Here is a 23211-nt window from a genome sequence, read left to right as displayed (position 1 = left end):
AATCTCCTTCCCTTCCTCTCTTCACAACAAACACCTTGTGAGGTAGGTGGGGCTGAGAGAGTTCTGAGAGAACTGTGCCTAGCCCAAGGTCACCCAGCTGGCTTCATGTGAAGGAGTGGGGAAACCAACCCGATTCACCAGATTGGTGTCTGCCGCTCATGCGGAAGAGTAGGGAATCAAACCCGGTTCTCCAAATCAGAGTCCACTGCTCCTAACCACTATACCACTCGGGCTCTCTGTGTAGCCCAGTTTGTGAACTCTTTTAGAGATCTGAAGCATGAGGCACACCTTCACCTCTCCTTGACTTGAAAGTTTTGATGTCAAGCAACTCAGATAAGCAAATGGGGGGGGGGACGACAGTGCCAGACCCACTCAATTGTTTCCCGAGAAACATTAATAACATTTAACATTAATAACATTTACAGTGAGGAAGGCAGGTGGGCTCCGCGAATGAACAGAGAGACTCTTGAACTTTAGTTACAAACAACCACAACTGTTTCTTCCCTCCACCCCCATCCCATCATGGCTCTGTGGAATTCCATTCGTGGGAGAAGAGCTCTCATCTGGAGAAGTGTAAAGCTTAGGGAACTGTGGACATCTAGATTAAGGGGCTACTGGCCTCAAATCTAACTGCAGACCAAGACTACCTTCTGAAACTACTGTTATCTAGTGACAGAAAATGGCATTGCGAGCAAAGTAGAAAATGAGCTATTGTTGTGGCTGAGCTATCATACTGTTGTGCTGACATATGCTGGCTCTGCCCATCCTGGATGTCTGTCCTAGAACCAGAAAAGCTTAACCAGAAAGGGGTTAAGAGCATCACTAAAGAAAAGTTGCACCAGCGTGGTGTATTGGTTAAGAGCGGTGGTTTGGAGTGGTGGACTCTGATCGTTTATCCCCCACTCCTCCACATGAGCAGGAGACTAATCTGGTGAACTGGATTTGTTTCCCCACTCCTACACATGAAGCCAGCTGGGGGACCTTGGGCTAGTCACACACTCTCAGCCTCACCTACCTCACAGGGTGTCTGTTGTGGGGAGGGGAAGGGAAGGTGATTGTAAGCCGGTTTGATTCTCCCTGAAGTGGTAGAGAAAGTCGGCATATAAAAACCAACTCTTCTCCTTCTCCTTCTGTCATGATACAGTGTTCCCCCCCCCCCAATCCAAGTAATGAAGAACAATATATCCACTCATCCGCATATCATGCCAGTGACATGGGCTTCCTAGAGACACCTGGTTGGCCTCTGTGTGAACAGACTGCTGGACTTGATGGGCCTTGGTCAGATCCAGCATGATTTTTCTTTTGTTCTAAGGTCCCAGATTCAATCCTCAGCATCTCTACAGGAACTGTAAAAAGGCTCACCTCTGCACTACAGTTAATGCTGTGAACTTTGAAAACATCTCACTATCTAGTCTTGGGCCACCTTGTATCTCTCTGTATTTATTTTGCACTGGTGTGGGTGTGACTAGGTAATTGGAAGGTCCAAACTTTATATGAGGTGCCATGTTTCCTGTATTGGACTTTGAAGCAAAGGGGGACAAAAGATACCTTAGACACATGAACCGGCCCTCAGTTTGAGCATAAGGGTTTCATGAGACAGCAGATGTTCAGCCACTCTGTAGGACCAGCTCACTCCACTAAATGTTATACATCTTCACGCCATCATATCAGCCAGGGGTGGACTGGCCATGTAACTTAACAGGGAAATTTCCCAATGGGCCACTGTCCTAGAGGGCAGTTGAGGACCAGGAGAAAGGAGAGCCACGGAAATTGCCATTTTGTAGGACAAGGCAAAGGTTGAAGCAACATCTATGCTTGGTGCCACTGAGTTCCCTGGCCCCTGAAGTGCTGGTTTGTAGCACCACAAAGGGCACTCAGTGTGGTCTGCTTCAGAGCCATTTTCTACTTCCCAGCCTGTTCCAGGCAGCAGCCTTCATAAGACTCAATAAATAAGAACATAAGAAAGGCCCTGCTGGATCAGACCAAGGCCTATCAAGTCCAGCAGTCTGTTCACACAGTGGCCAACCAGAGGCCTCTAGGAAGCCCACAAACAAGACAACTACAGCAGCATCTTGTCTGTGCTCCACAGCCCCTAATACTACCCTTGATCTTAGCCAAAAGGCCGAGAAGCCTGTGTGATTGTGGAACCAGCAAAATAGAAACCATAAGGCACTTACTTTTATTCTGCAAAAATTGGAACAAGGAGAGAACTAGGTGGATCACAACTATCTTAATAAAGTACAACCTTCCCTCTGAACCCTGGATTGTTCCTTTTCTCTTATCAGATTGACAGCGCATTCCTGAGCCTCCAGGTTGAAAGCCCTGCGGTGGACAGGATGGCGCCGTGCCAACGTCCGGCCAATAAACGCCGGCGTTAGTTTTATGTGGTGTATCTAAGAGGGTTGCATGGATTTTTGACGCTGGGAGGAGATTTTGGCGGGGCTGAAAAATCCTTTGGAGGCAGAGCAGCAGCGTTGCCTCCAAAGCCCAGCGCAGGCATTCCTCTCAGGAATGCACTGTTAAAGGTGGATAGTGAGAAAATCCATCAGGTTACCAAATATTTAACTCAGGTAATGGTTTTATAACTATCTCGGTAAATGACACTGGCATTTGGCTTAAGAGATTTTGTTGAACATGTATAATTTTATTATAAGCTTTATACACTTCATGTATTTTATACATTTTAGGCATCTATGTGCTATATGTATATACTTATGACTTTGTTAATGAGCAATAAATGATATATATATATACACACACACACACACACACACACACACACACAGCACCTAATACAACAGGCATGCTCCTCTGATTCTAGAGAGAATAGGTAGGCATCATGACTAATATCCATTTGACTAGTAGCAACAAATAGCCCTCTCCTCCATGAACATGTTCACTCCCCTCTTAAAACCCTCCAAGTTGGCGGCCATCACCAATCCTGAGGCAGGGAGTTCCACAATTTAACTACGCTCGTGTGATTTAATTATACCTACACAGAAAAGTTGTATCGTTTTAGGACTGGTTATCAAAGTAATTACTGCAGTTCCAGATAAGAAAATAATCCTTCATCAAAGAGTGTACTTTGGCTGATAGTTGAAGCAATCAGTTAAAAAACTTTCTCCCATCATACAGACGCAGGACTGCGGTGATGACTGATTTATTGCGGGGGGGGGGGGAATAATGTGACTGGCCTAATCAGTGCTTTCCTGCCCCCCCCCCCCAACTAAGAAGAAGTATTTTTTAAGTGGAGCCACATGAAACAACAGCCTAATTAAAGATTTCAAGAGGTGCCGTTTACCAAGAAAGACTCTGTTTTTTTGGATGAGCACAAAGCTCTGCTAACAATACGATTTCAAGTTCCTTCTCCTGACTAAGGGACGTCCAGGCAACAAGAGCTGGTAGCAGCTCAAGGAACTGAAACAAGAATCATTAGTTCACACTAAAGAATCATTAGTGTGCACTTGTGTGGAAATTGAATGGCTCTTGCACTATATATAAACATCAGAGAGCACTCGATATAAATCGTGCTAATGAAATAGTTATTATCCCGGAGACATACCGTATATACTCGCGTATAAGCCGAGTTTTTCAGCCCAAAAAAAGGGCTGAAAAAGCCGAACTCGGCTTATATGTGGGTCAATACGGTAGAGGGGGGAGGGAGGAGGGAGGGGGGAACTTACCGCCGCCCCGCCGCCTTTTCCCAGCCGGGAGCAGCCTGGGGGGGCCTCCTGCAGCTGCAGGAAGGCCGCCCCCACCGGATCCGCTGCTTCCAAAGGCCTCCTGTGGCCGCAGGGAGGCCGAGCCGCCGCCCTCGCCGGGCCCGCACCACTTCCCACCGCCAGGAGCGCCCTGGGGGGGCCTCTTGCAGCTGCAGGAAGGCGTCGGCTTATACGCGGGTGCCTAATTTTTCCCCATTTTTGGTACCTCGGCTTATACACGGGTATATACGGTAGGTCATTTATGCGTGGGTACTTGGACTCACATTCACCCCCCTGTCTGTCTCAGTTGTTGCTTGGAATTTTGCATGAGTTTTCCCTCCATTAGAGATGACCTCGCTGACAGCCCTCGCAATGTCCAGGTCTTCCCATTCCTCTGTTAATCAGACTCCTCCCTCTCCCCTGAGCTCAGCCCTGCTGAAATCTCCGTGCAGAAGGCAAAGCACGGGGCACAGAAGCTTGCTTTCTCTCACAGGAATTACAAAGCAGCGTGTAAAGAGGCTGGGATTCAGATGCTTCCTGGGAGCTCTTTCTGAGCAAAAGAAAGACTTTTTAAAACTGAAGGTTGGATTTCTCCCCCCCTTTCAGATTGCTCTTTTTGTTGTTGTTGTTGTTGTTGTTCTTAAAATGTTTTTTTTGCGGCAATTGTGTTTAGGGGGGATTTTCTCTCACAGTGAGCACTGCAAAGTAAGCCAATTACAAAGCAGGATTTAAAGGGGCGGGACTTCATTTGAACTTGGAGACTGCTGGTGCAGAGATTCCCAACAGGAAAGTGTGGGTCCAGCCAGCAACAAACCTCTGGTAAAACTCCCATCAATCATCCCACATTTTTCCTCCCAGACGCTTCTGCCTACCTTGCTTACGCACATCCTCCACAGCAGCCACCAACTCGTCTTTGAGGTCCTGGCTCTCCTTGGCGATCTGTTCTCCCTTTTCCAAAAAGTTCTGAGTGGCTTGTTCAACCGACGCAGCTAGCACGTGAGCTTTCTTAGACCGGCCTTTCTTTTTACCAGATGGCCCTTTGTTACTTGTGTTCACCAGGGTCGTCACCTTGAAAGTAGAAATAAAAAAGGTGTTTTAAAACCACAACTCAAATGTTGCAGGAACTATTTCTAAAACATGCTCACACAAGATTCATGTCTCAAGACTTCTGGAAGTATCAGAATGGTTCTCATCTTCAATTGACCGTCAAAAAAAACCCCACATACCGTATATACCCGTGTACAAGCCGACCCGCGTATAAGCCGAGGTGCCTAATTTCTCCCCAAAAATGGGGAAAAATTAGGCACCCGCGTATAAGCCGAGGGTCGGCTTATAACCCCTCCCCCCCCAAGACTTACTTTCTGGGCTCCTGGGGCGGGAAGCGGCGGATCCGGCGGGGGCGGCGGAGCGCCCTCCCCGCGGCCGCAGTAGGCCTCTGAAGGCCGCTCCCGGCCGGGAGAAGGCGGCGGGGGCGGCGGAGCGCCCTCCCCGCGGCCGCAGCAGGCCTCTGAAGGCCGCTCCCGGCCGGGAGAAGGCGGCGGGGGCGGCGGAGCGCCCTCCCCGCGGCCGCAGCAGGCCTCTGAAGGCCGCTCCCGGCCGGGAGAAGGCGGCGGAGGCGGCGGAGCGCCCTCCCCGCGGCCGCAGCAGGCCTCTGAAGGCCGCTCCCGGCTGGGAGAAGGCGGCGGGGGCGGCGGAGCGCCCTCCCCGCGGCCGCAGTAGGCCTCTAGAGGCTTCTCCCGGCCGGGAGAAGGCGGCGGAGGCGGCGGAGCGCCCTCCCCATGGCCGCAGCAGGCCTCTGAAGGCCGCTCCCGGCTGGGAGAAGGCGGCGGGGGCGGCGGAGCGCCCTCCCCGCGGCCGCAGTAGGCCTCTAGAGGCTTCTCCCGGCCGGGAGAAGGCGGCGGGGGCGGCGGAGCGCCCTCCCTGCGGCCGCAGGGGGGCTCTGGAGGCCGCTCCCGGCCTGGAAAAGATGGCGGTGGTAAGTTCCCCCCTCCCTCCTCCCTCCTCCTTCCCCCCTCTACCGTATTGACCCGTGTATAAGCCGAGGCCGGCTTTTTCAGCCCTTTTTTTGGGCTGAAAAACTCGGCTTATACGCGAGTATATACGGTAGTACATCATGTTTCATATTATCCACTCAGCTTGGAAGAAAATCAAAGGTTTATAGAAAAAATACAGAAAAACCTAGGACATTAGATGACCACACACTTTTTTTCGGAGGAGGGTGGCATCACAAATCCAGTGTGGTGTAGTGGTTAGGAGTATTTGGCTAGGATCTGGGAGACCCAGGTTCAAATCCCCACTCGTGTCATTGAAGCTCACTTGGTGACCTTGGACCAGTCTTTCTCAGCCTAACAATTTATCAGCCCTTCAATTTATCAGGTATGAATAAGAGATAATTTGGAAATTCCCATTAATTCTCTCTTAATTGCATTGAGTCTGTTAACGGTAAGACCTGTTCAAGCACACTACTTTACCCCACACACAAGCAAAAAGATATATCTCCATTCTCAGCCTAATGTGTTCAAGAAAGTCACCCGTGAGAAGGGAAACAAGGCTATGCTTGGAAGGCCTCATGAGACAACACAATCACAATTAGGGGGTCTGATAATAAAATTAGGCAACCTTAATTGCTGATAACGAAATCTCCCATGCTTTCATGCAATAAAGTGCAGAAAAAAGTAGTTTCTACATAAGGGTTTGCTATCCTGCTTGCCCACACACATCATGGCAAACATGTGCAGCCAAAACCTCCACAGACACCCAACTCACTTCATCCCCTCATAAGAACATAAGAAAACCTCTGCTGGATCAGACTAAGGTCCATCAAATCCAGCAGTCTGTTCACACAGTGGCCAACCAGGGGCCTCTAGGAAGCCCACAAACAAGACGACTGCAGCAGCACCATCCTGCCTGTGTTCCACAGCACCTAATATATTTGGCATGCTCCTCTGATCATGGAGAGAATAGGGATGCATCATGACTAGTAGCCATTTTGACTAGTAGCCATGAATACCCTTCTCCGCCATGAACATGTCCACTCCTCTCTTAAAGCCTTCCAAGTTGGCAGCCATCACCACATCCTGGGGTGGGAGTTCCACAATTTAACTATGTGTTAAAAAAACTTCCTTTTATCCGTTTTGAATCTCTCACCTCGTAATTTTTCAAATAAGTACTTCAAAGACTACCTCCTCCCATTCTGTCCAGCCCATCAGTTAAAATCCCCTTCCCCAGTCCAAGATCTCTATTCCTCACCAGCAGAGGTGAGGCAGGCAGTGAACAAAGACGGCTTTTTCAGTGGTGACCCCTCACCTTTTGAATGCTCCCCACTTGAGGTGCTTACCTCACTGCTCTTTGGGTGCTAGCCCAAAACATTTCTTTTTACCCAGGCTTTTAACTGATGGGTTCCATCTTTTTAAGCTCCTTTTAGCCTGAAGACTGTCTTATGAATATCATTTTAGACTGCTGGCTGTTCTTGGAATGCATTAACAGAGGCATAACATCCACATCGCAAGATGCCATAATTCCACTGTACACTGAATTGGTCAGGCCGCACCTGGAGTATTGTGCGCAGTTCTGGAGGCCTCACTTCAAAAAGAATGTGGACAGAATCGAGCGAGTGCAGAGGAGAGCAACGAGGATGATCAGGGGCCTGGAGACAGAGCCCTACAAGGAAAGGCCGAGGGAGTTGGGAATGTTTAGTCCAGAGAAGAGGAGATTGAGGGGGGACATAATTACTCTTTTTAAGTATTTGAAGGGCTGTCACTTAGAGGAGGGCAGGGAGCTGTTCCTGTGGGCAGCAGAGGGTAGGACTCACAAGAATAGGTATAAATTGCGGACAGAGAGGTCCCAGCTGGATATTAGGTGTGGGTGTTTTGTTTTGTTTTACAATAAAAGTTGTTCAACAGTGGAATCCACTTTCTAGGGAGGTGGTGAGCTCCCCCTCACTGGTAGTCTTTAAGCAGAGGCTGGTCAAGCACTTGTCAGGGATGCACTAGGCTGATCCTGCATTGAGCAGGGGGTGGGACTATATGGCCTGTATGGCCCCTTCCAACTCTATGTTTCTATGATTCTTTTTTTATGGTTCCAACTTTTTAAATGATTTTATTGTCTTGTTTTTACTTCATGAGCCACCTTGAGCACGTCTCCAGAAAGGTGGCACATACATTGCCTAAATAAATAGATAATCTGGTGAGTGGCTGTGGTGCTATGTATATATAAGGAACATTGCTGAATTTTTCCTGTTAACTGTAAGCATGAAGCTGTTTTGTACTGAATCAGACCCTTGGACCTTAAAGGGCTATATTGTCTTCTCTGGATGGCAGCTGTTCTCCAGGGCCTCTGGCAGAGGTCTTTCATATCATCTACTGCCTGGTCCTTTTAAATGGAGATCCCAAGCAGATGTATGCAAAGCAGATGCTCTGCCACTGTGCCACAACCTTTCCCATATAATATTATTTTAAATGCAGGCTTCTTTTTTATCGTTTCTCTACACTTGGAGGGAAATTTCTCCACTTGGAAGGAAACTGTGGGAAACCCCTTGTTTCCTTAGCTTTTTTAAAAGAAATTTCATGCAACCAGTGGCACTGAATGTGATACCTGTTAAAATGGAGTAAAAATGGCATAAAGAAGACAAATGAAAGTGATACATTTGCCAAAGGAAGAAAAAAATCAGCAGGATGGAAATAGCTTTCCAAGCTGTGCATAAAAACTGAAGAAAACAGAAAACGCTTATCGGTGCATCATTAGCGAGGATTCACACAAAACCCACACAATAGGCAATATTTTAGCTAAACAAATTTAGGAAGAAAAAGAAGAATCCTCTAATCTGAATTACATAAACTATACACCCAGTTGAAAAAGCTCTACATTTTTTTTTTGCTGCTGTACAAAAACGCACATTTTTTATTTGTCCTTCCATCACCACACAGAATAAATTACAGCAATTCTCGAAGCTATTTGGCATGCAGCTAAAAACAATTCTCCCAATGACAACACGCTGTGTGCAGTTCAAGCAAGAGGACAAAGGGGATCAGGCACTAAACAGCACTAAAAGTATAATGTCACCAATAACAGACATTCAATGACTTGCAAATGTCGGGTGGCTTGCAGCTTTACACAATGGACAACGTTTTCAGCCTGCACTAGCAACAGCTGAAACAAAGAAAAGCAGTTGTTTGCAGCTTTCATACACTGCACTGATACCTGCCTTGTGTGCTATATCAAGTACAAAAGAGGAACAAAAGCAGTTCAAGATTCCAACCACAGGTATCACTGCATTTACCTGTAAACAGCAGAGAAGAGGGTAGGAGAGATAGATTCACCATACGATCTGGGGTTTGTACAAGAGCAGGGGGGGCGGGGAATTAGCCCAGAAGACACTGAATTCCTACTCTTTTTCAGTCACTGGGAAGAAGAAGAAGAAGAAGAAGAAGAAGAAGAAGAAGAAGAAGAAGAAGAAGAAGAAGAGGAGGAGGAGGAGGAGGAGGAGGAGGAGGAGGAGGAGGAGGAGGAGGAGGAGGAGGAGTTGGTTTTTATATGCTGAGTTGATCACTTAAGGAAGAATCAAAGCGGCTTAAAATCACCTTCCCCTCCCCACAACCCTGTGAGGTAGGTGGCGCTGAGAGAGTGTGACTAGCCTAAGGCCACCCAGCTGGCTTCATGTGCAAGATTGAGGAAACCAACCTGGTTCACTAGATTAGCATCCACCACTCGTGTGGAGGAGTGGGGAATCAAGCCCAGTTCTCCAGATTAGAGACCGCCGCTAACCACTCCACCACTCCGGCTCCCAATTAGGGTTGCTAGGCCTCCCACTATGGTGGGAGGCCTCCCATCGATAAAACGTGCTGCCAGCCACTGCTCAGAGTGGTGGCAGGAATAAAATAAGTGAAAATGTCAAGTGGTGCATGTGCCATGGTGTCACTTCCAGGTTTTACCCGTAAGTGATGATAGATTAGCTCTATGACTCACCGGAAACTCTAGGGTAAAACTAAAGAGGTGCCAGTGATTCCTAGAGCTACCTTCTGATTTTCCTGGAAGTGACATCAGAGCACATGCTATGGTGTACACCCCCATGTCTCTGCCCTCCAATAGCTCCCAGTGGTTGCCCGGCACGTCCTGATAACCTTAAGCGGAACTGACCACAAAATGAGATTTAGTGCCCAGAATCAGGTCAAAATGAAGAAACTCAAACTGAACTGTTGAAGGAGTTGCAGTTAACTTACTGCTAATGATAGCAATGCTGTGGTATGGACCATGGTGGCAGCTCACCATTACCTTCCCTTGTTGTGACGTTTCAAGAATAGAGGGAGCATGTTCCTCAGTGGAACAGGCTTCCTCGGTAGGTGGTAAGTGCTCCTTCCCTGGAGGTTTTTAAGCAGAGGCTAGTTGGCCATCTGTCAGCAATGCTTAGGTAGATCATGAGAGGGAGGTAGATCATGAGAGGGAGGGCATCTTGGCCATCATTGCCATCTTCTAGGCATGGAGTAGAGGTCACTGGGTGTGTGTGGGGGGGAGGTAGTTGTGCAGGGGGTTGGGCTAGATGACCCTGGTGGTCCCTTCCAACTCTATGATTCTATGAAAGGGAGAGCAAATGCTATCGTTGGCATCCCCATTCAGTGCCCAGATTTGGTTTATCGTTCTTTATAGATAATTGCATTTCTTTGGTTCTTGTGGGTTATCCAGGCTGTGTAACCGTGGTCTTGGTATTTTCTTTCCTGGCGTTTCGCCAGCAGCTGTGGCAGGCATCTTCAGAGGAGTAACACTGAAGGACAGAAATTGCATTTCTGTTCTTTTGTATTGTTAAGATGATTTGTATTCCCAACGGAAAGAAAAGCAAGATACTAGTAATTACATAATAACAATTATTACATAACTTTGAAATGTGTATGTTTATATTCTGTAAACTTCCTAGGGCACTGTGGCAAGGGAAATATTTAAATAACTAAAAAAAAGAATGAAATGAAATCAAGGGTTGTAAGATGCAATGCAGTATTTGCTTTCAGGCCTTCCAATTACAGACTACAAAATTCCGGTCACTTGCTTATCACAGAGGGAAATGACCCCTCTTAATTAATTCATGTCATTGGTAACATTGTATTAGACGATGAGGATGAATACAGGAATTAAAATTCTATATCACTGCTCCTTTCAGTACTTAACAATGAGTTGTTTAACTTGGTTCAACATATGTATAATTTTCAGATACAGAAATTGTATAGACCGTTAAGGGCGGTTAGTTTATATTTTGTTGTTGTTTTTAAATAAGAATAGCATCTCTCTTTTGGTAACATCTCTACTATTGGGGAAATAAGAGTATGCTGTCAATGTTTTCAAATAAGGTATTTTCTTTTCTGTTATGTCAAAAAGGAGGTAGAGTATATCCGTAAATACATAATTTCAGAAAAAACCCACAAAGATTAATCAAAATTGATTTCTAATCTATGTATTGCATTTTGTTGGAACGAAAAATGAAATAGCATCAATCTTATGACCAAATCTAATACAGGTTTACGAGATGAAGTCCCAAATTAGGGTTGCCTATTTTGTTTCTACTTAGTTGTTATTGTATTTCCTAAATGTTCTCAATAACTCTAAATATTGCAGGAAAATTATAAAAATGAAAGTACAATGGCATTCATCATGTTAGAAATGGCACAAGATATATACAGCTGACGATAATAGATATTAATAGTGCAAAGATGATAAAGGTGGCTTGTGTTACATGTAGAGACTGTAAAAGAGCTAGAATGCTTTGGAAAATGGTTGTAGCCATAATTACTGCAATTTTCTTTAACATATCTTCTAAACTACAGAGACAACAATGTGGTCCAAACACCCACACTATCAGTGCAATCCTAAGGAGAGTTTCTGCGGTTTAAGCCTATTGTAAATGAATGGGCTTAGAGGAGTAACTCTCTTTAGGACTGCACTGTATTAGTTGTGTGCCTCAAACCATGACTGAGCATGTCTTTTTAAGAGCAGCTCACACAATTCCCATGACAATATGGCAAATGCTGCATTGAAACTGAGGGTAGTTTTCTAAGCAGTAGCTGTAATATGGCATGTAGATACTTACACAGCACAAACATATATAATGACAGATATTTTCTAAGATATATTAGAGGTTTCCAATCTTTAGCAAAAATGAATTGCTTTTTAAAAGTCTGGGATTTTTTATTTTCAGGCCCAGTTTAGACGTAGTGACCAAAACAGTTTGCCAACAGGGTTGGAATAAAGGATAGCACACGCCTATTCTTTCCCTGATTTCCTGGTCCAGGCAAACTATAGTCTACCTTCCTGAACTGGCAAACTACAGTCAGCACCTGCCCTCTGAAGAAGAACAAACAGGATAGTCTGAAGGATCAGGAAAGACATTGAACCATCATGATAAATTAACACTCATTTAAAATTACTACATGGAGAGCCAGCATGGTGTAGTGGTTAAGGTGTTAGACTAGGACTTGGGAAACTCAGGTTCAAATCCCCACTTGCTGGGTTACCTTGGGCCAGTTACACACTTTCAGCCCTGACCCTGGGTAGTAGTTGGATGGGAGAGTTCCAAGGAATATCAGGGTCATGACACAGAGGAAGGCAATGGCAAACCACTTTTGAAGAAGAAGCAGAAGAAGAAGAGTTGGTTTCTATTATGCCAACTTTCTCTACCACTTAAGAAAGAATCAAACCGGCTTACAATCACCTTCCCTTCCACTCCCCACAACAGACACCCTGTGAGGTAGGTGAGGCTGAGAGAGCGTGATTGGCCCAAGGTCACCCAGCTGGCTTCGTGTTTAGGAGTGGGGAAACAAACCAGTTCACCAGATTAGTGTCTGCTGCTCATATGGAGGAGTGGGGAATCAAACCCGGTTCTCCAGGTCAGAGTCCACCGCTCCAAACCACCGCTTTTAACCACTACACCTCACTGGCTCCATTCAAACATCTCTTCCCTTGAAAACCCTAAGGGGTCACCATAAATCAGCTGTGACTTTACGGTAAAAAAAAATTACTATCAATTATAATGGAGACCCAGAGGGAATATGTTTTTTGTTTGTTTGTTTCAACAAAGTTTTCCACTTCCATTGCATACATAAGTGCTGTCAAGTTGCAACTTACCTATGGAAACACCAACAATGGGCTTTCAAGACAAGTGAGAAGCCCAGGGGGTTTGTCATTGTCTTCCACTACAGAGTCTTCCTTGGTGGTCCCATCCAAGTACCGATGCTGATTAGGTTCAGAGATCTAATGAGATCGGGCTATACCATGCCTGTTTTGCTCCACTACACTTCTCTTACTGTTCATTATTCTTTGAACCAGGGGTACCCAACCTTTTTCAGCCTGCAGGCACTTTTGGAATTCACTCAATCAATCAATATTTATTTTGATACAGAATCAGATCCATATATAAGTAAAAGGCAATGAAATTAAAGTTAGATTAAGAGTATTAATAGCAGATTAACAATACTAATAATAATACATTTAAGTAAAAGGGGAGGTAGCGCCATCTATGGAATAGGATTATTGATCTCAGTCAGCCGTTTACGTATCCAACACATCCGGAGACAGTATTTAGCTACTTGGATGGTTATCTCCCGAGAAGAGTCTGCTAAGAGAAGGGAAACTTTTGGAATTCTGATACAGCATGGCGGCCACAGCCACAAAATGGTGGCCACAGGAGGTGGAACCAGCCTCAAAATGGCTGCCACAGCTTACCATCAGTCGCTCAGTGAAGATCCTTGTGTTGTGGTGGCAGCTGCTGCCAAAGGAACATATTTAAAAACCTGCAGAGCCAATCAAATGTGGGCAAAAGCCCCACCTGGCCTGGCTCACTTTCTAAAAACACTTGTGAGCACCAGAAAAGATGTCAGCAGGAGCCATGGCACCCACGGGAACCACACTGGAGGCCCCCTACTTTGAAAACATTAAAAGATGCTATTGTTTCTTTTCTTTTTCCATTTAAATTGATGTTTTTGTTTTAATAAGTAAACATGTTTTAAATCAGGGGTCCTCAAACTTTTTAAACAGGGGGCCAGTTCACTGTCCCTCAAACACTGTTGGGGGCCGGACTGTTTCGGGGGAGGAGGCGGCGGCGCAAGGGGGCTCTCCGGAAAAGCATCCTCCTTACAAGCCCGGTCATTCCCCCTGTAGTGGTTAAGAGTGGTGGTTGGGAGCGGGGACTCTAGAGAACCGGGTTTGATTCCCCACTCCTCCACGTGAGAAGCGGAGGCTAATCTGGTGAACCTGGTTGGTTTCCCCACCCCTACTCACGAAGCCAGCTGGCTGACCTTGGGCAAGTTACAGCTCTGTTAGCGCTCTCTCAGCCCCACCTGCCTCACAGGGAGTCTGTTGTGGGAGGGTATGGGAAGGGGATTGTAAGGCAATTTGAGTCTCCCTTTAGTGGTAGAGAAAGTTGGCATGTAAAAACCAAGGCCATTTATTCATGGAAGGGTTTGCCTTGGATTTGCCGCTCTCCAGATGCACATTTTCCCCATCCGAATTCTCCAAACTCTCCCCTGGGGTGGGGGGGGGATTTACTTTTGAGTTCTGAGAATTCGGATGGGGAAAATGTGCATCTGGAGAGCGGCAAATCCAAGGCAAAACCTCCTGTGCATAAATGGCCACAAGTCTTTTTCTTCTCCCTGGAGATATGCCCAGCCCCCCCCCCAAGGGGCCCCTACAATTACCTTCAGGCCACAAGGATACCCCCAGGAGGAGAGAGAGCCCCGAGCCGTGAGAACGCTGCCAACTGTGGCCAAAACAGGAACGCCAGGACAGGAAGGGGGCGACTGGGCAGCATGTGAGGCAGCAAGACGCCTCGCGCACCCAGGAAAGGAGGTTTTGGGCCTGGGAGGGAGAGGGGGAAGGGGGCGACCGGGCGGCACGCGAAGCAGCAAGATGCCTTGTGTGCCCAGGAAAGGGGTTTTGGGCTGGAGAGGGAACAGGGAAGGGGGCGACTGGGGCAGGAGGGAGGCTTCCAGTTGTGCGTACACAGCCAGGAAGCCCAGAAAAGCTCTGGGGAGGGGGGTAAGGGGGGACTGGCTTCCTTGGTCCCCGGGCCGGACAAAAGCCCTCCGGGGGCCGGATCCGGCCCTCGGGCCTTAGTTTGAGGACCCCTGCTTTAAATAATGGAATAATACAAGAGAATAAGCCTGTGCGATATTATGGCTTTACTTTTAAGAAGTGTGTTTTCAATGGCACACAAAATATGCCTTCTAGTTTTGTTTTGTTTTTCATCATCCTAGATGCTATCCTTTACCCAAAGCCTGAAACTAAATGTTGCTTTTCTACCAAATTCCAGTCTGAGGACAGGAAGACTCACCAGTGCTTTTTTCTGGGGGGGGGGGGGAGGAATTAAGAAATATTAATATATTTTGATCTGGTTCAGGTGTACCATCATTGCTGTAGCTTAAAGTGAACACATGAAGCTGCCTTGTACTGAATCTGACCGTCGGTCCATCAAAGTCAGTACTGTCTACTCGGACTGGCAGCAGCTCTCCGGGGTCTCAGGCCTCTTTCACATCATCTACTACTTGACATTTTTATCTGGAAATGCCAGAGATTGAACCTGGGGCCTTCTGCATGCAAAGCAGATATTCTCTCATTGAGCCACCACCCCTTCCCATGCTGCAGGTTTCTTTGTTCTTGGTGTTTTGTTTTCTCCCCCATCATGTTACAGCCAACTTATAGAAAACCCCATAGGATTTTCAAGGCAAGAGGCATTCAAAGGTGGTTTGCCATTGCCTGCCTCTGCATAGCAACCCTGGGTTCCTTGGTGGTCTCCCATCCAAATACTAACCAGGGCCAACTCTGCTTAGCTTCGGAGATCTGATGGGATTGGGCTACCCCGGGCTTGACAAAATCTGGTGCCTAGAAATTTCAGTGTAGTATTTGACAAATGCAAACCTTTTGTTTGTTATTGTCTCTTTTTGCTTGGCTACTGCTGCTCCCAACAGTTCTTGTTCAGTTCTCTTCCTTGGTTGTAAGGAACACCTGCTGGTTGGGTTTATGTCCTGTTCACTGGTCTCAAACGAGAGCTGATTTTATGATCAGTTCAACCATCTAACAAATGTTTGTGGCTTTTCGGCAGGCTGCTTCATTGTACTCCTTCCCAATTGCAGGTTTGAACAGGTTAAGTTCAATTGTCAAACAATTGTGTCAATGAAAGTGAAATCTGCAGCATCCCTACTTGACTGCTATAATCCCTTCCCCTCTCCAGCTATAATATGAGTGGGGGGGGGGGGGTCTGTTAGCTTCAGGGAGTTCTGTCTAATCCTCATTGTTAGGTGCAAGGATTTATGGAATTAAAAGGCATAATGTAACATTCATAATGCATTAAAACAAATCAGGTAATGGAACTTAGAGACCTGATGAGGTTTGTATCTTTAGAGTGGCTTCAATGAGATCCTAATTTGTGTGTGTGTACGTGCGCATGAGAGAGAGAGAGAGAGAGAGAGAGAGAGATTGTTATATTTTTGTATGTGGTTTAGCTAGGGTTGCCAACCTCCAGGTGGTGGCTGGAGATCTCCTGATCCAGCTGATAGAGATCAGTTCACCTAGAGAAAATGGCCGCTTTGGCAACTGGACTCTATGGCATTGAAGTCCCTCCCCTCTCCAAACCCCGCTGCCTTAGGCTCCGCCCCAAAATCTCCAGATATTTCCCAACCAGGAGCTGACAACCCTAAGTTTAGCTCTGCTTTTAATTACGTGTTTTTGTTGGTTTTAAAATGTCATTTTATTATGTATGTTTTAAATTTGTTAGCTGCCTTAGCAGCTCTTATTTTCTAAAATAAGTATTTGTAGATTAACCCCTGGATCCTACTTGAGATGAATCCCTGCAGTTCTTCAGAAAGTTTCACATTTTGTTGTAACGACAACCCAGGTTGCCCTTATATTTATCTACACACTACAATATTTTTGTTCCCAGATTAATAAAATTACCAGAAACTGTGAAAAGAGGCTGGAATTAGGTTCTATGGGGAGAATAATTAGAAAACGTGGTCATTAAAGTGTACCATCCTGAAAGCTGAAAAAGTGCTTTTTAATGTTTTTGTATGTATTTTTGTATGTTTTTAATGTTTTTGTATGTTTTCATATATAGTTTAGCTCTGCTTTTAATTGTGTGTTTTTGTTGTTTTTAAAATGTGATTTTATTATGTTTTTAATTTGTTAGCTGCCTTAATGGCTCTTATTTCTAAAATAAGTAAGCATTTGTAAATTAACCCCTGGACCTTACTTGAGAGGGATCTCGGCAGTTCTTCAAAAAGCTTCACGTTTTGTTGTAAGGACAACCCGGTTGACCATTTATTAATCTATACAGTACAATATTTTTGTCCCAGATTAATAATATTACCAGAAACTGTGAAAAGAGGCTGGAATTAGATTCTGTGGGGAGAATAATTAGAAAGTGTGATCATTAAAACAACCCTGAAGTGTGAAATAGGCCTTATTTGGGAAAGGGGGACTAGCTTCTAGATCCAAAGAAAATTTGTCAAGGCCTGAACTACTGCTATTAGATCAGGTGTGCTATGTAGATTCTGTCTTACTTCCCCTTCCATTTATGGAGATAATCACAATGAAGTGTTACCTGCACGCAGTTAGCTCAAACCAAAGTTTGCAGACTTTCACCAAACCAGGGTTTCATAATCTGTCTTGAAGCCAACTATGGTGAATAGAAGAAAATATTTTTATACTAGTATAAATCATGCTTCCTCTTGGCATAACCGTATAGAATGTTTTTTCTCTTGCAGCAACATGAGGATTCACTGATGTAAAACTTGGGAAGCAGTCAAAAATTAATCCTAGTCTATCCCCTTTTAAGTTAAAACTAAAAAGAATTATTGAGATGCGGGGTATTTTTCCCCTTCCAAGTCTGTAGAAAGTTACTTTCAGGGAGAACTGAGGTAGACTGTATGTTTCTCTCTAAGGAAATAAAAGCTCTCCTTATATGTTCAAAGACCTGACTGCTTAAAGAAGTCAGCATCTCAGGATTAAGGGGTATCTACAAATACTCTATAATGCATAATTCTCTGTGCTATGGAGATAGATCTCTGTGCTACGGAAAGAGAATTTTAAAAGACAGAGGTCAGAATCCAAAGAACCATGTGGCATTACAGATGCTTATAGAGTGCTTAGGACATGGCATCAAAAAAGACAATGATCCCATGGAGATATTGTTGTGGGTATTCCTAAAGTAATGTGTTAGATCCCAGAAAGAATCACCACCACCACCCCACACACACACACCATGGCTGTATTCAGAAAACCATGCTTTAAGCAGAGTTGGTTTTTATACCCCGCTTTTCTCTACCTTTAAGGAGACTCAGTGGCTTACAATTGTCTTTTCTTTCCCTCCCAACAACAGACACGCTGTGAGGTAGATGGGGCTGAGAGTGTGTGACTAGCCAAAGGTCACCCAGCTGGCATCATGTGCAGGAGTGGGGAAACCAACCCAATTCACCAGATTAGAGTCCACCGCTCTTAACCACTACACCACACTTGAATGGGCCTAAATTGCAAAAAGACAAATTAGGAAGTACATTATTTTAAATAATATGTTTATCTTCTCTAACTGACTTTGAACACTCAAACAACAAGGCACTCAAAGGACAAACATGATTATAAAGTAATGTGGGTGTATTCAACTCCTTTTGGAAGACAGCTAACCTTGCTTAGCTTTTGCTAAACTCAGAGGGAGAGTCCAGAGCACGTCTCAAAAAGCAGAAAAGGGATAATGCAGGTGCCTTTTGGTCTTAATGAATAATTTCTTGACAGCACCTTGAGCAAAGGGTGCCATTGACACAGAATCATAGAATCACAGAGTTGGAAGGGACCACCAGGGCCATCAAGTCCAACCCCCTGCACCATGCAGGAAATTCACAACTACCTCCCCCCTCCACACCCCTAGTGACCAGAAGATGGCCAAGATGCCCTCCCTCTCATCATCTGCCTAAGGTCACAGAATCAGCATTGCTGACAGATGGCCATCTAACCTCTTCTTAAAAACCTCCAGGGAAGGAGAGCTTACAACCTCCCGAGGAAGCCTGTTTCATCACATCTATGTCGGTTTCATCACATCTATGTGATGAACAGATAATGCTGTGGGTTCTAGCCTTGGGTGAGAGGTACTTGTAAACAGAAGAACCTGACAGCCATAACCTCGCTCTGTATGCATGCTAATTATAAAATTGGGAGAGTTCACAGATTGACAGCACTAAAAGCCCTGCATAAACAGTGTCAGCTTGGAGAAGTCCGTATGCTACAACCTGTTTTGAAGAACAATCCTGACGTACCTGCACGAGAGCAGGTAGATCAGGAAGGGGAGCAGAGGTGAGAGCACAGACCAGTAAATACAAATAACCACCAATTGTTCAAATGCATTCTGCTGAACAGATGACTGTCCTAGAAGTACTATATGGCTCCAGCGTGGTGTAGAAGTTAAGAGTAGCAGACTCTAATCTGGAGAACCGGGTTTTTTTCTCCACTCCACCACATGAAGCCTGCTGGGTGACCTCGAGCTAGTCACTATTCTCTCTGAACTCTCTCAGCCTCACCTACCTCACAAGGTGTCTGTTGTGGGGAGGGGAAGGGAAAGTGATTGGAAGCTGCTTTGAGACTCCTTAAAGGCAGAGAAAAAGTGGGGTATAAAAACCAACTCTTCTTCTTCCTTAGGATTTCCAAGTGAAACCAATGCAGTGGGCCCTCCACAAATGTTCTTTCCCGCCTCTGTGACTTCATTACAAATCCACATAAACAAATCCAGAAGTTCCTTCATTTCTGTACATCCATTAGGGAAAATATGAAAGTCTACACCAATAAAGAACAGGTCAAAGAGTGAACAAAGAGTATACTCTCTTGCTTTGGGAATGTGGTAAAAGTGTGTCACTAGAAGAGCCTCCTTGGTTGCTGCAGAATAGGGAATAGCACATTAAACGATGCTGACTTGTTCTTAGTGAACAATATCCCCAAAGGACAGCCACTTACCAACTGTAATTATCTTTCTGAAGGAAGGGAAGGAAGGAAGAGGAGGAGCATCTTTGCTGGCCATGTTACATCTTTGCTGAGGACTGCTTTATTCTCTTTTAATCTCAGGTGCCTTTATAAAGCTTGAGGGCTCTTGGCCTTTAGGCCTGGTGACTCAGCCAGCCCATAAACCAAAGACTGACTGAGGTGTATTTGTGTTGTATATTTGATGTGCACTGGTTTATGCATTTGTCTTGTAAGCCACTTCAGGTCATTTCGGGAGAAAATTGGGATACAAATAAGTAAATGCAAAAATGCACACACAGAGAGACATACTGGGGTATTAAACAACCTCAGAAATGTACTGATTTTGACTGTAGGGCAGTTTTGGGGGTTTTGGGGGGAGGGGTTGTTTTTGTTTTTTAAAGAAGCCTATTAAATACTTGGGAAATGAGTCCCCCTCCAAAAAAAAAGAAGAAGAAAAAACTGCACAAGGGAGTATTTCAAATACGACAGAGTGACATAGTCTCTCGTGATGACTCCTCCTGATAATCAAAAACATCTGCTTCACACTGGAATTTGGCTTAGGGTAATAATATGCCCCAGAGTCCCATGGTGCAGAGTGGTAAGCTGCAGTACTGCAGTCAAAAGCTTTGCTCACGACCTGAGTTCGATCCCAACGAAGGTCAATTTCAGGTAGCATAAAGGTTGACTCAGCCTTCCATCCTTCCAAAGTTGGAAAAATGAGTACCCAGATTGCTGGGGGTAAAGTGTAGATGACTGGGGAAGGCAACGGCAAACCATAGTCTGCCTAGTTGGGATGTGCCATCACCCCATGGGTCAGTAATAACCCAGTGCTTTACTACCTTTACCTTTAGTAAAATACCCCAGAATACAATTAGTATAAATTGTTGTTTTTCCCCGTGTGCTGCCATGGTAATTCATTGCAAGTAGATGCTTCAGTCCGAAACATCTACTAATTTATACACTCTAGATGCAATCTAGTTGTTCTCAAATATAGTTTGAAAGGGGCATCAATATAAGCTGTAAAAAAAATCTAAACTTGCAAACGAAAAACCCCAATTTATACATAATTGTGCATCTTTCGTGTTAACTGTAGAATTCCTATCAAAATTATACCTACCCAAAGCGCAGAGACACAAAGCATATGATTTTGCAACAACAACAAAAGTCATCATTATTTGACGGCATTAGGTCATCATGGGTAGATGCTTCTTATGCTCCTATGGGACATTGCAGTGGTGGGGGAGAGCATGTCTGAACACTGCTACTCCATCAAGTTGTGAGAATCAGCCCAGAGATAAAAGCTAAAGAAAGAAAGCAGATGGAACTAAAAAGGACAGATATTTCCTAATTTACAATAGTATTACCGCAATGGCTTTTGCGATACCATTCAGCATATCTCTCTGCATTCAACAAACAGGACATTTTCATTTGCAGTGCTATTTACTACCAAATGTAAATGACTGTATCATTTTTCCTCTTTTCTGATTTATCATTGAGCTCCGGGAAACATCCAATGACCTGAATAAAAGACAGCCCTGACATTTGAGTGTAAGGCCTTTATCCTTTCTGGATATAATGCCACCCTTCCACTCGAATGCACTACCTTGTTGCCTGACTGATTATATTAATAGCGTCCCCCCAAGCATTGCTTTTCAGAGCTCTCATTGCTTTTTTTGGGGGGGGAATATAAATAAAAGCACAGCGTGGAAAGCATGCAAGTTTTATTCAAGGCTTCAATATCTTGTTTTTTAACTGATATACTGGGGAAAGGGTCTGTAGATGCCAACACTCCACCCCTTCTTTTCCACTTCTCTTCTTTTCAAGGCCACTTTCAAATATTCTTACACAAAGAAGATCAAACATCCCAAGTTGTAACTGTTGGTGGGGGACAGAGAGGAAACCAGGTGCCGGTGGACCAATTCGTCCCAAAACAGATCACATCAGAGAGCACTTAGAACAGTCATTTTTAAAATGAATGTACGGGAATGTGTTTTCTTCTTTCGTCCAATATTTCTTTTCATTTTACGTCTGGTTTATTAGATTCGTGGGTTTTTGTTTGTTTGTTTGTTTGTTTGAAGATATCTGTTTCTTGGACTGGAAGAAAAGTATGTCCCCCTGAAAAACAAAGTCATGGTCATATGTAATCTGCAAACTATGGTTTGCCGTGAAAGCCTTCAGTTATCAAGCTATGCATGAAGGGAGGGGGACAAGAGAACAGACGGGTTTGACGAAGGGTTGACTATGCCAAGTTGGTATATATTTTAATCCCGCCTGTCCCCCACTACAGTGGGGCTTGGGGCAAATAACAACAAGTCAATATACATTTAAAAACGGAGCATTTAAAATAGATTAAAATCCGTAACATAATACAAATAATAAAGTGATGCCCTAACCTCCCAGCAGAGCTGACTCTCGTGAACAACAAACCCTCCACAAAGTAAGTGGGGAGGGGGACTGAGAGGAGCATATAGAAGAGGGGAGGGCTCTGCCTGGTGACCAGTAGATGTAATGTAGCAGCCAAAAGTCCTCAACCATGTGCCTTGGCAGAATATCTCCGTCTTGCAGGCCTTGCGGAACCAGGCCAGATCTCACAAGGCCCTGGTCTCCTCAGACAGAGAGTTCCACCAGGCAGGGGCCATGGTTGAAAAGGCACTGGCTCTGGTCAAGGACAATCAGACTGTTCTCGGGCCAGAGTCATCCAGTAGATTTTGAGAACTATAGCAATGTATCCTTTGGGGGACATAGCGGTGCTCACATGAACACATGAAGCTGCCTTCTACTGAATCAGTCCCTTGGCCCATCGAAGTCAATATTGTCTATTCAGACCAGCAGCGGCACTCCAGGGTCTCAGGCAGAGGTGTTTCACATCACATCACCTACTTGCCTAGTCCCTTTACCTGGAGATGCCTAGGTCCTTCTGCCTGCCAAGCAGATGCTCTATCATTGAGCCACGGCCCCTCCCAGGTCCCACAGTTATGAGGGTTGCAGAACATCAAGAGCTTTAAAGGTTAAAACCAGCACCTTGAACCTGATCCGGAAGCATATTGGCAACCAATGCAACTGTGGGGGAATAGACTGAACAGATACTCTCCAAGGGTTCCTTGTTAGGACCTGCACAGCCGCTTTCTGTACCACAGAGCAGTTGTAGGAGCAGCCCTACGTAGAGCGAGTTACAGTAATCCAGCCTGGAGGTGACCTTTTCATGGATCATTGTGGCCAAGTTGGAGCGAGGCAGGTAGGGGGCTAATTGCCAATCACGGCAAACAGGATAAAAAGCCATCCTGGTAATAGTCAAGACCTACTGTTCTTGAGTATTGGCGGGGGGGGGGGGTTGAGCCTGAGGAGGAACTTTGGGGTATAATGAAATACAGTCTGCCCTTCGAAGCAGCAATTTTCTCCAGGGGAGCTGATCTCTGACATCAGTGATAATTCTGGGAGATCACCAGGCCCCGCCTGGATGTTGGCAACCACAGTCTCAGGCAACCAGGCTCATGCACATTTTAGACATAAAGACGGTTCATGTGATGCATGCCAT

General features: G+C 45.2%; 1 protein-coding gene across 1 annotated transcript in view; it reads right to left on the bottom strand.

Moving 5' to 3' along the window:
- The window catches only part of CTNNA2 (catenin alpha 2), a 633745-nt gene that overhangs the window by 495399 nt on the left and 115135 nt on the right, over positions 1 to 23211 (bottom strand). Inside the window, exon 3 of the mRNA XM_056855155.1 lies at positions 4574 to 4769. Within this exon, the coding sequence (XP_056711133.1) occupies positions 4574 to 4769 (196 nt within the window). The remainder of the gene's footprint in view (positions 1 to 4573; positions 4770 to 23211) is intronic.

This window comes from Euleptes europaea, chromosome 9 (assembly GCF_029931775.1).
Source record: "Euleptes europaea isolate rEulEur1 chromosome 9, rEulEur1.hap1, whole genome shotgun sequence".
NCBI classification, from domain to species: domain Eukaryota; kingdom Metazoa; phylum Chordata; class Lepidosauria; order Squamata; family Sphaerodactylidae; genus Euleptes; species Euleptes europaea.
This window is presented reverse-complemented; position numbering and strand designations above follow the sequence as displayed.